General features: G+C 41.3%; 1 protein-coding gene across 7 annotated transcripts in view; it reads left to right on the top strand.

Moving 5' to 3' along the window:
* The window catches only part of scube2 (signal peptide, CUB domain, EGF-like 2), a 41,788-nt gene that overhangs the window by 3,981 nt on the left and 24,745 nt on the right, over positions 1-13,062 (top strand). For 5 of the 7 annotated variants that reach the window (XM_007887572.2, XM_007887568.2, XM_007887571.2 and 2 more), the window contains exons 3-7: positions 284-409; positions 3,143-3,277; positions 8,803-8,928; positions 9,660-9,776; positions 11,656-11,745. In XM_007887572.2, coding sequence (XP_007885763.1) covers positions 284-409; positions 3,143-3,277; positions 8,803-8,928; positions 9,660-9,776; positions 11,656-11,745 — 594 coding nt within the window. The remainder of the gene's footprint in view (positions 1-283; positions 410-3,142; positions 3,278-8,802; positions 8,929-9,659; positions 9,777-11,655; positions 11,746-13,062) is intronic. The other 2 variants (XM_007887574.2, XM_007887570.2) reach the window with 1 other exon arrangement.

Below are 13,062 nucleotides of genomic sequence, written 5' to 3'. Positions count from 1 at the left end.
TTCTTGGTGTCTGTGATAGCTGCTAGTCCATCACTTTTGTACAGTGTCTACATCAACATTGTGACATTACCCATTCACACCAACTCTGTCAGGCTCCGTGCCTGGCTCAATTTAAGCACATTTTTCCTTTTTATTAGGAATGGGGTGGAAATGTAGGGGTTCTAAGTGAGATTAATATGTCTTTAAATGGCTTTTGTAACAGTTCTACAGTTTTGGGCTGTGTCATTGTCCCTTCTTAACAGCAAACATCCATCATTGGTTTTTCTTGTGTCCTGCTCCTCAGACATTGATGAATGCGACAACGAGCACAATGGGGACTGCGTGCACGAATGCATTAACATTCCAGGAAATTATCGTTGCACTTGCTATGATGGATTCATGTTGGCACATGATGGACACAATTGCTTGGGTAAGAAGAATTTGTCATCGTCGAATTGCGCACAGAAATAATTTTTGTGCCAGGCTGTCTCAGTTGGCAGCACTCCAGGTCAGAAGGTTGTGGGTTCAAGACCCCGGTTGGGACTTGAGCTCCTAGTCTAGGCTGGAACCCCAGTACAATATGAGGGCGGTGCTATTTTATTGGTGATGCTGTGTTTCGGATGAGACTTTAAACGGAGGCCCCTTTTGCCTGTTCTTGAAATAAATGTTGGGAATCCAATTGCAGTACTGTTTTCAAAAAGGACAGGAGTTTCTCCCAGTGCCCGAACCAACAATCCTTCAAATAAGATGGTACTTTCCTTCCTGGCTGTATGTGGAACCTTACTGTGCATAATGTTTGCTTGCAAAAATCAGTCACTAAACTTGACAGTAATTGTATTTTATGCACTTTGAGACATTTCAACGTGATAAGACTACAAAAAACATTTTGGATGTTATTTTCTCATGCACCACCAGCTGATCTGCCAATCTTATACAAATCATTTATCAACCCCCCCACCCCGAACAATTCCTCTTTAAATGGGATATTATTTTACATTTGTTTGGATGCAAACTTTCCAGCGATTTTTGAAAAATAAAATGCAGCATAAGATATCTTGAAAGTACCATTAAACCTGGCCTCGGCACCAAATGTATCATTCTTTTTCCTTTTTTAAAAAAATGTTTATTTGTACATGTGCGTCTGTAACAAGGATCCAACTGATTTTGTTTGCTTTTCTTAGTTATTTTTACTGGGGTCCGTTAAACGTGTTTAAAAGGGACATCTTTGTTGAATTAAAGTGAAAGGACTGTGGAACCATAAAACACCCTGATCCACTTACTGTGACACCACATTTAGATAGTCTCTATGGGGGTTTAACCATCAGAAAACAGTTCTAAAACCACAATTTTGCTTTCAATTGGAACTGTTGCTGGACCGTCTCTTGACTGTGAAGAATACCTTCAAAAGAGTTGATATTGTTCTCGATTTCTGTGAAGTTAGGCAAATCTTCAAAGCAGAAGTCTTGCCTTTTGTTTGAAGTTTCTGCATGGGGGGAAACCACCCCCCCAAAACAAACACATTTATGTAAAAAAAAACCTCATTCTAATTTCTTAAGCCACACTTTATGGATAGTCTTTCAAAGTGAGTGGTGTCGCTGAATGGGTGGAAGTTTAATTCAGACTTTCAGCTATACAAATGGGAACAAATCATCAGAGGGCGTCCTCTTGTACATCCGGCAGCTCATTCTCTCTCTTGTGTGTGTGTGTGTATCTCTCTCTCTCTCTCTCTCTCTCTGTTTGAACATGAAACTTGAAAATAAAAGGTAACTTGTAAAGGTAACTTTAGGTTGCATGAAATTTATCCCGACTAGATTAAATTTAATAGCAAGTGGTATGAAAATGTTGCGCGTTATAACTTTGATAAAGTATCATCTGCTTTTCATTACAGTAAATGTGGCGAGAAAATTGGTGTAAGGCAGAAAGGTCTCCCTGGTTCATCTGAGAAGCTTCTGTGTCTTCTTTAAGATTAACGCCTGACCCAACAGATATAATGTTAGGAGTGAAGTGACACTTTATTGATGATTGGCTCCAAGCCTTTTTCACAGTCACTGCATCTTACAGAAGTGGGTCAAGTCGGGCACAGAATTATTTCAAGGGAATAAAAGGAAAGATTGGGCACTGAAAAATGTGTTTCCGATTTGATCTGGAAAATAATGCCAAATACATGTTGGGCTTTACAGGCAGCAAGATTTATGTCTTTTCAATGTATTTAATTATTATTTTCTTCCCTGCTTAATATGACTGTTTCTGCTACCTTCCACCCTCTGTGGTGTCCTTCAGCCAGTAAAGCAGGATGGTCTAGATGGCTGACTAATTCACCTCCACGTTCAGTTTAGTCAAAAAGGCAGGTTAAGACTGTCTAGGTTGCAGGCTTGCTCCTTTGAGAGCTGGCAATACTTGTCTGTACAGCACAAACATGTGTAGTTTTTATAGCTAGGTTCAAAAGTACATCCACAACCAATATAATCGCTCTCCAAAAGGTGGAAGATATTCAGTATAATTACTTTTAGTCAATCGTAGAAGTATATCAAGTGTATTTGGAGGCCTGTTTGCATCTCCAGCTTGGCTATTTAGGTTCCAGATTGCTTCAGCCCAAAGTCCCACCTTGTGCTAGCCTGTAAGACACGATAATTGTCTTGAAACTTAAAATGTCACAGAGGTGTGAAAAATTCATCAAATCAGCCTTAATTTGGAAGCCTATTTTTTTTTAAGAATCACCAAAAACAGTCCTGCCCAGCCAGAGTCTCCCTATCACCCCATCTGAAGTTGAGAACTTTATTAAAAAAAAGTGGCAAGTCGTTGCTTCAAATAGTTTGATTTGTTTGTCCTAATACTCTGGCAACGTTGAGAGGAACCTGGGAAACAGATCCAAATACCAAACTTGACAATGATAGATGGTAGTGTATTTGGAGCAAAGCCAATGTAGCTTTTGGAGAGGTTTGAACTAAGCGAGTTCAATTCAATATTTTATCACCAAAGTACTGAATCCTTGTTAAATGACAAGATGGAAATCTATTGACTGTCTTTATGAATTAATGATATAGCAAAGAATATGAACTGTGGAGTCCAAATTTCAGATTATTATTGGTCTGAAATTGAGTAAATTCTGAACGACAGTCTAACAGTAAATAAACTAAATACATGTGTTTTTTTTACCTTTCAGATGTCGATGAATGTGCATTTAACAATGGTGGCTGTCAACACACATGTGTAAACACAATGGGTAGTTATGAATGTAAATGTAAGGACGGATTCTTCCTCAGTGATAACCAACACACGTGCATTCATCGCTCGGAAGGTATGTGTATCATAGACCTAAGTGCCTGGCCACTAACCCACTCCACCTCTAAATACCCGCACATCTAACCTGAGTACACCCAGCAGTGTGATCTGACGTTGCTGGCTGGTCTATACCTTCAAAAATTACAGAAAATCTGTAACTTGGAAACGGATGCGAGTCCTCATTGTGCGTGTTTCTGTTTTGGTGCTTTGCCTTCCTCCCACCCAACTAAGGGAGCAGCATCCCAGCACCAGCAGCGAATGTGAACCTCAGACCTAATCCTGCTAAGTAACTGGTTAGACTTCAGCAGTACACCAACGTACACTCTGGGGTCCCCAAGCCTTGGCTCTTCCAACCTGCGCCTAATACTTTCTGAAATTAGGTAAGCAGGATGAGTCCCTCCCGGGAGAGAGTGCTTATTCCATTCCAACAATCTATCTCTGGAATCTCCATGTTTAGGTGGGATGCATGGAATTATGTTTGATTTGGATACTCTTCAGTGTGGTGATGGGTTTCTGCATGTGTCAGACACGCTGCTGACCAAAATGATGCCTGCATGCTGCAGACTCAGCCCGCCGGTTATGCATTGAAAATGTGAGCTGAAATGATTGGGAAGAATAAACAGAATTCTTCACGGCCCTTGCATCACACTTTGCCAAATCAGTTTGACAGCCTGTCGCCTTGTGATCTAGCCTTCAAGCTGATTAGTACTTGTTAAAATAGCTTCTTCTGGTGTGTTTGACATGATGGGGATGCTTGCTGGGGTCAGTGGTACGTACACCTGTGTGGAAGGCAGTGGTTTTGGACTATAAGGTATTGGATGGCAATTCATGCATGCACGCACACACACACGCGCGCGTGTTAAACTGATCATGATTCGGAGGTTGCAGTGTTGACTGCACACAACCTCAGATCACACTGATTTGGAGGGGTTCAAAACCCTCGGCACTGGTGCTCGCTTGGCAAGGTTTGGTTCTATGTTGGACACACAGTTGAAAGGAAGTTTAGACTTTATCCAGTGGGAATGAACGATTTAATGTGGTTGATGTCCCTCAGGCATTTGAAAGATTTGATTGATCTTGTTAACAGCCGGATGCTGTTGAAAGAACATGGCGAGTTAATAGGCTAATTTGGGAGTTTATATGTAGTGAAGTTAGGTGATGGACAGCAGAATAGTAGATGATAGCTTTCAAGTTGGGTTCTTTTCTTCTCTTGGATTTAGGCTCCATTGTGCTGTTTAGACCATTGGTAGAGTTCACGTTGTGGGAAAGGAGCCAAGTAGCCTGTAGATTAGTGATCAGGTGTAGTATGTAGCCCTATTGTACATCAAGATTCCTTTTAGTGGAATTCAAGAATTTAGAATATGTTGCTGAAACACAGTCGTAGGGTCTTGCAAAATCGATGAAAATCCAGTTTGCTTTGTGCTCCGCTCTGCACCCTCGTACACTCTGTATCCTTTTAGTGTAGGACATCTGTACGTGAATCCAACATCCTTCCGTCTATTGGATTGAGAAACTGATCTGTTTACAGAGGGGCTGTTTTGTCATCCGACAAGTAGAAAGTCCATTGGCTGCTTCCCATACACTCCTCAACTTTAACCTTAATGCTAGGTTGTTGTTGTGGTGGTGGGGGTGGAGGTTATGTTTGTCAAAGAGTTTTGTTGCTTCCTGAGAATATAATTTCACTGCTGCCTTGTGCCTTAGGGGTGCAGCCTGTTGACAAGATGTCACTGTGCTGATGTCCCTCTTCTGCCCTTTGCCTGATTAGATTTCAAAGCTGAGCTTTGCAGTCACGGTACTTAGAGGGTTTTAATGATTGCAGCCCAATGCTGGGCTCACCTGGTGTCTGTGCACAAATGCCTCCAGTGGGGGCTAGTAGTTAGGCGACTCTAGGCTGATTTCGACCCTCCCCAACCTGGCGCATGGAAACCATTTGTAAGGTCCGAGCCATTGCTGACTCATCACTGACTGGAATATTCCAGTCTGTACGTCTCTGATAGTCACTGAATAAATCCAATGGTCTATTAGTGGAGAAAAGACAGGTTTTACAGTGGAGTGCTTAGAGTAGTGGTCAGCACCCTCGTCTCACAAGTGAGAGCACCCGGGTTCAATTCCTAGGCAGGATGAAACCTTAGGCAAGTTTCCTTACTCCATATGCCTAGCAGTAAGTAGGAACCTGGTTGTTAGTCGATTGCTTTCCGAGCGTAAAAATCCCTCCAAGAAAAAATTCATTCAATCCATGACTGTTTGTGGGACACTAATGTGCGCACTTGGCTGCCACATTTTGCCTGCAAATACAGGTGCTATATCAAATGCAAGGATTATTATTACTTAATAAGAGATGTGGACTTCAGCAAAATAGTGCTGATTTGTTAGTGTGCTGTAATGTTATAAGAAAAAAGGCAGAAATACTCAGGAATGGGTATTCTTGAAAGAACATAACATCCCACAAGCGAATATATTGGCCCCAAAATCTTTCAGAGCAGTTTCTGTTTAGACTTCTACTTTTCATACTGCAAAGTTACATGACTTCATGTTGCATTGATCCAATAAAATGTCAAGTTGCAAATGAAGATTTAATTTTCTGTGCAGTCATCATTGTTCTGTTAGTGAGAAGAGCGTTTTTTATGTAAAATGTATTAACTCAGCTCATACCAAGGGCAAACTTTGAATGTGCGAGGTGTATATTAGACAGGTGATGAACAGATCATAAAACTCAAGCTATTGGGTGCCTGAGTTTTTTCAGTTTAAGTCAATCTCCGACAACCGATGCTGTCGATCAGAGAAACCGAGTGAATGGTGCAGCTCAAAAGAAAGTGTCTGAATTAAAACAAAATTAAAATATTGTGTTTGCAGTAAATGATTATGTTAGGCAAAAACAGCCAAATCAATGAAGTGCCAAACTCCCAACAAGCCTAGATTCATAATAATAATAATAATAATTGCATTTGATACAGCACCTTGAAACGTCTCAAAACGCATCACAGAATGTATTGTATTGACTGTGTATTTTGTGGGCGAAACGTGCATTATGTCCATTAAATGCTATGAAAAAAATTATATGATTGCAGTTATTTTTATCTGCAGTTTTCTGCGATTCAAGTTTAAATCTGTGAGGTTCCTTATGCAGAGTAAAACTTCATCACCATTGTTCTGCCAGCGCTTTGGGATGTCCTCCCGACGTGAAAGCCTCTCTATAAATATAATTTTGTTGTTGTTGTTCTATATTTTTCATGTGTACCTTTCATATAAGACTGGATGCGATAGCAGGTAGCTATCAGTGTAAGGGTGGCAATAATAATAATAATCCTTGCATTTGATATAGTGTCTTATCACATCTTTGAGACGTCTCAAAGCGCTTCACAGAATATACTGTAAAGTGAGTTGACTGTATTATATTGTGGGCCAAATGCAGCAGCCAATGGCAATGTGGAGGCTCGATAATTATCTCAGGATGTGCAGCACCAAGGCTCAGGCTCCTGATTCCAAAGAGGTTGAGTTGGTCGGTGCCAGATGGACGGATCCAGGTTCCATCACAAGCTCAGCCGGGTGACAGTGGGGGTGTTAGAATTCAGCCATCCTGTACTAGGGAGGTGTGGTGGGGGGGGGGTGTGGAAAATAGTGTCTCTGCTCCTGATCACAATCAGCCAGTGCTGGAAAGTGTGTGGATGTCAGGTGAGGACAGGATCTCGTTTGTTTGTGATGTTCCCAATGGACACAGTTGGCACCACTCACTGTCTGGGCACACATGTGAAGAATAGCCAATTGGTTGAGGTAGCAGAGGGCAGAATAGGTTTTGAAAGAGGTCCTGTGTTATAAAGACCACAAGTTTCTCACATCGATTGCTTTGAGACTGTGACCAGCTTTTACTCCATGCCGGTCAAATTATTCTGTTCAGAGGTTCATAAATAACAGAGTAGTAGTTGATGGAATATAAAACCACAGATTAAATTGCATTTTCTGCCCATTCCCGGGCCGGGCAAAACCTTAGGCAAGTTTCCTTATTCCACATGCTTCTGCTTACCTCGCAGTAAGTAGAAACCCAGTTGTTAGTCGATTGGCGGATCGCTTTCCAGGGGTAATAATCTGTTCAAAAAACAAATTAGTCACTGAATCCACAACTGTTTGTGGGACACTGCTGTGCTCAATTGGCTGCCACATTTCACCCATAAAATACACAATCAATCCACATTACAGTATATTCTTTGAAGTGCTTTGAGACATCTAAACAACATAATTTGCTATATCAGATGCATTGACGAGTATTATTATTCCGCTACCAGTACCTGTGCTGGTACTTTCCTTATAACCATGTCTGCGTTTGGATCTTTATTTAAATGATGAGTATTTTTCTCCTCGTTGGATAAATGTTATTTATTGAACAATAGAATTCCCGACCTTAAAAAAAACTCTTCCTTCCTTTCCTCCCTCTCTCACCATTTATCTTACCGTTGTTGTCAAACACTGAGACCTTTAACTGAGAGAATGAAAGAGTGCTACGAGAGCACTTATCACTTTGACTGATGGACCTGGATCTTAGAGATTAACATGGCATTTTTTTTTATTATCCGGAGCTGGTGCATTTTCAAACTTTATAGGCCCACTAATGAAGTGTGTTGCTATAGTGACTGAGATTTCCCCCCCCCACCCCACCCACCCCAGCTCTGTCAGATATGAATAATTGTGTGAAACTGGTGGCGATATTAGCACTGCGCCAATCTGCCTTGTACTGTTCAAACAAGCCACAGACTTGCACTGAAACCCGACAAACCCTGGAGACGCATCATGTGTTCTTGACTACAATTAACTCTCATGGTGGAAAAAAAAACATATGTTGCTGGATATGCAGAAAATAGCCCTTCTTTGCAGAAAAGGGAGTTCAGTTCTCCCCCTGTCCTGGATAAAGTAGATTCATTGTTTAATCATCTTGTTGCTGTGTGGGGGACATTCCTAGCTGACTGCTACATTTTACTGCAGAACAGTCACTGACTGACCTTTACTTTATTACCTGAAGCACTTTGAGACATTTTGGCTTTTTAAGATGCTACATCAACTGTTATGCAAGTATTCTTATTAATAATTGTACAATGGAGGAGTGATACATTTCTACAACTGTTCGCAATTGTGTTCCTATTAGCAGCATGACGTCTGTTGGTCAAAGCTGCCTTGGTGTAATAATAACTATTCCCCGGAGACTGGCAATGGGTGATTGTCTTAGGATAGGACTAAGGAAAGCCATTTTGGGGATTGATATTCTACTCATTTTGGGTGTAATGTGGGGGTGCTCGACGGGACAGTATAGAGGGAGCTGCACTAATACTGGGAGCGAAACATATAGAAGTGATTCCTTTCTCACCACTGATACCGTTCACGTTGCCGAGCAGAAATAAAGAGATTTTAAGAAATGAAAATAACACAGAGCGCAGGCCTGCGTGAGCAATAGCCGAGGTTGTAATTTGGAATACTTTGTACCACAGGGTTTGCTTTGAACCAGCTTACTTATTTTCTGTATTTCTTTCCCGTCGATGGATTCTCACTCTCCAGAAGGAATGAGCTGCATGAACAAGGACCACGGCTGTGCCCACATCTGCAGAGAGACCCCGAAAGGAGGAGTGGCGTGTGAATGCAGGCCTGGGTTTGAGCTGGCCAGAAACCAGAGGGGCTGCTTACGTACGGATGCCTTTTTGCTTCTGTTTTGCAAATGGCTTATCTAACGCACGACAAAGAAACTCGTGAGATTTCCGCAAACCCCTAGATTGTCCAACGTCCCGAACCAGCCCAGACAGGTCCCTGATTGAAGTCGGTTGTGGTGTAAAAGGCCACATTTCTATGTAAATGGTTCACCCTTGTATTTGATGGAAGGTGTTGCACAGTTGCTCACACGTGTAGCTTTTGAGTGATTTCTCTGGCAGAGCAGTTTGGGTAGTAAAATGTGGGACAATAGGTCTGGCAGAGTGGAGCTGAGTTCTAGGTTAAACATCGTCTGTATCAATGTCTGTTTCAAAGAAGCAGGGAAGAAATGCAGCCCTTCACAATGACAAATCCTAGCCCAAATTTCTTGGCTCCCATATTGGTACAAAATATCTGTCAGAAAAAAACTCCCATTGTCTTAAACTGAACTGTTAAAAAATAAATGTCTTCCAAAATAATATTTTTTTTCAAAATCCTGCATGATCAATTTCTAAGACCATCAGGGCCTTTGAACAAATGTTTCAATAAAAACATTGAATTGATCATGGAATCGTAGCATTGTTGAAGCAGAAAAAGGGCGTTTGGCCCACAGTGACTGTATCGTCGGACCTCTGTTTTCTCCTTATAGATTTATCGCTGTTGACATTAATGCGGTTTTAATAACTGATAATCGGATGTTTCGTGCATTTGTTTCTTTTTTTAAAAAAAAGTAACGTGTAACCATGGAAACGGTGGGTGCCATCACACCTGCGATGATACTGAAGAGGGGCCGGTATGCGGCTGTCACCAGAAGTACGCCTTGCTGTCAGATGGAAAGATCTGTGTTGGTGAGTGTCGCTCTGGCTCGCGTTTCTCTGAAGCAGCTCTTCCCTTTCAATTGTGTTAACATTATAAAGCCAGCCAGGACTTCACTGAAATTGTGGTGCAATTTCACTACACAACTTCCAGGTGTTTGTTTTTTGGTTCTTGAAGACTTGGATTATTCATAATTATTTACATAGCTGCTACATACCATACATTGTGAAAATGGAGATTTATGTCCCTTCTTTACCTCCTCTCCACCCCAATTCCCCGTAACTTAAACTGCTGGGGGAAAACATTAAGAGCGTTAGTATTTAGCATCATATATTTATGGAACTATGTGGAGAGACTTGAAAATACAGATTTTAGCTAAAATAATTTTTACATGCCTTAAACTACAGTGGTCCTGTTGCTATAAATGTTTTATCAGTGATGTGAAATGTTTTTATTAAATTCTTGTTTATACGTCAACAATAAAATGAAAGTGGTTTTGTATTGTCTCTATGCTTTACATATTTTGAAGACTTTTACCTTAAAGAGGGCAATGCAAAGGCAACAGAAAGTCTGAGAACTTATTTGCTTCGCTCACAAATGCTTACTATGCTCACTAATTCTGTTCATCTGTGATTTCCTTTTTCTCTTTTTTAAGCTGCTTCTCTTTGGTGATGACTCCTGATTGCGTCTCTTGTCTGCAGCCAACACTTGAGTTTTTTCAATGTAAATCACAGCCATCCTTGAGCAATGATCTCTATTGCAACCATACGCCACCACCGTTCCATGCATTGTCACAAGTCGTATATGTAGAGTAGAAGGAGCTGAGACCTCTCGCTGAATGGGGATTAAACAGTAGCCAACTCCATCACAGGCGATACACAGTTTGCCAGCTTTGATCCAGCAATGCAGTTTGTGTATGTACGCACTAACAAGATGCATGTAGGGAGACATACTTAGGCAATGTTCTTTTTTTCAGCTAACTCATTGCACCTAATAGAAATGTGCTTATGTCCAAAGCCAAATTAACAATCTGTTCTTTCTCCTTACATTGACTCTAACCTCCGCAAAACCCTTTCCTTCCTATTAAAAAAAATCAATGGTTTCCACTATTTGCAAATTGGACAGTAACCATTTGCATCTTATAAAGAAATCTGGGCAGCATGTCAAAACAGCGGTCGCTTGCTTTGCAACCCCAGCTCTGGGTTCAGACTGTTGGAGGTTTGTTTTCCGCAAAACTATTGAATGAAAAGACTGTGTGCTTGGCTTTTTATAAACTTATTTTGATCAGCCTTGGATGATCGAGCAATGAGCCCTGTTGTAACTATTTGCTCCCTGCATGCCTTTCGTTTTCTGTTCTCCATTCACCGAGCCCTTTTTAGCAGCTGCTTGAGCTGATCTCTGACTGACCTGCTTCTCAGCTTGTAGAGGTGGCTGCTTCCCAAGTCGCAGCAGCACTTTCTGTTGCTCTTGAATGCCTTCTTCTCTGTGTGTTTTATTTCAAGACAAGTTTTTTTTCTTAGGATAGCCGTACGTTTTTGACTGCTCTCATTTTATGACCCTTTCGTATTTGACCCCCAAAAAGGGGAAGCCTAGACACTACATGTCATCAGGAAAATAGAATAAATCAAATTGGGGAAAGAACATTGTGGGGTGAAGGTATGTGTGCGTGCGTGTGTATGTGCGTGGGAGGGGCTGGAAGAAACCTGCTACAAATCAGGCCAGTTATTGATTTGGTACTTTAATAGAATGGGAGACAAGGAGTTAAAAACGTACATAGTTTTAGATGCCTTCCCACAACAGTGGAGGGTTGGGGAAAGGGGTTGATGGGGGTTGGGGGGGGTGGGGTTAAGGCAACACTTTCTGCTTTGGTTTGACCAATTGCAATCTATTTTGTGCTTGCTTGTATTATAGAGAGAGATGAGGCTGCAATTGAGAGCTCTGAATACAATACCACGTCAGTAGCTGATGTGGACACCCGAGTGAAGCGGCGCCTGCTCATGGGTAAACGAGAAACCTTCTGGTGCAATGGTTGATGTTTCTTTTTTTTCCCCCCTCTCTTTGCTGTCTTTACCCTCTCAATGCAAGCCTCGCTTTCTCTGCTGGAACTTTGCACAGCGACACCCTTCCCCTCAGCACAGCATGCTTGCTGCCTGATAACGCTTTGAAAATCTAACCAGTTTGATACTCGTCTATCCCTTGCCAAATAATACCTGTCAGCATCCTCTTGGCAGTGCACCACTAACACGTAATCGCTCCACAACCACAAAACCTCACAACGTGTTGCGATAATCGCAACGGCTAGAAAGGTTATTGGGTTTCAAAGTACGAAATCCATTTTTTGAACATTTTTGCTAGGGCGTGAAGGGATTTATAGGTGAAGGTGAGGGACTTGAAATCGATTCGCTGGGAGCCAGTGGAGCCTGGCGAGAACTGGGTGATGGACATGAAGAGTTTGGTGAGGATGTGGGCGGCAAGAGTTTTAATTATTAAACTCATGAAGCCGCAGATGTATAACCTAATGCTCCATCCACAATCATTTTAAGAAAATACATTTTCTGCAGTCTTCTTGGTGTTTCCATGTCACAGTGTTTTACAGAAGAATGTCATTAACTATCACTGCATTCAATGGAAACTTGGTTCACATCAATTGTCCTGGACTCTTGCTTTTTGGAGAGTGTTGGCCAGAGTGGGGCATTCCAATAATCAGATATGTGCTAACAAAATATTTCTTCTTTACAGTGGAGAAATTCTCATAAATTTAGCAGACAGCCTTTCTAAAACATGGCATCAATCAAGAAACGGTTGATAATAATAATAATAATCATCTTGGCATTTGATATAATGCTTTATCACATCTTCAAGATGTCTCAAAGCGCTTCACAAATTATACTCTAAAATGAACTGACTGTATTTTGTGGGTGAAACGCAGCAACCGATTGCACACAGGCAGTGTCTCACAAACAGTCATGGATTGAGTGACCAAATTATTATTAAAACATTTCGTTGGTTGAATAGGAATTTAATTTGAGGCTTGTGGCAGCGCAGATGTAACTTTTTTCAGTCTCTGACCCTTGCCCTAATATGTAAAAGGAATGCTTTACTCTGACACTTAGTACAGATGGTAGGAAACATCTTCCTAATGGCACCCCTCACATTGGTGAGCAGATTTATTATAATAATAATAATCCTTGCATTTGATATAGCGCTTTTCATATCTTCTAGATGTCTCAAAGCGCTTCAAAGAATTTACTGTAAAGTGAATTGTCTGTATATTTGTGGGCGAAACGTGGCAGCCAATTGCGCACAGCGGCGTCCACA

The sequence above is a fragment of the Callorhinchus milii genome, unplaced genomic scaffold, assembly GCF_018977255.1.
Source record: "Callorhinchus milii isolate IMCB2004 unplaced genomic scaffold, IMCB_Cmil_1.0 Scaffold17, whole genome shotgun sequence".
NCBI classification, from domain to species: Eukaryota; Metazoa; Chordata; class Chondrichthyes; order Chimaeriformes; family Callorhinchidae; genus Callorhinchus; species Callorhinchus milii.
The sequence above is the reverse complement of the archived record's forward strand: the minus strand, read 5'-3'. Positions and strand labels throughout refer to the sequence as shown.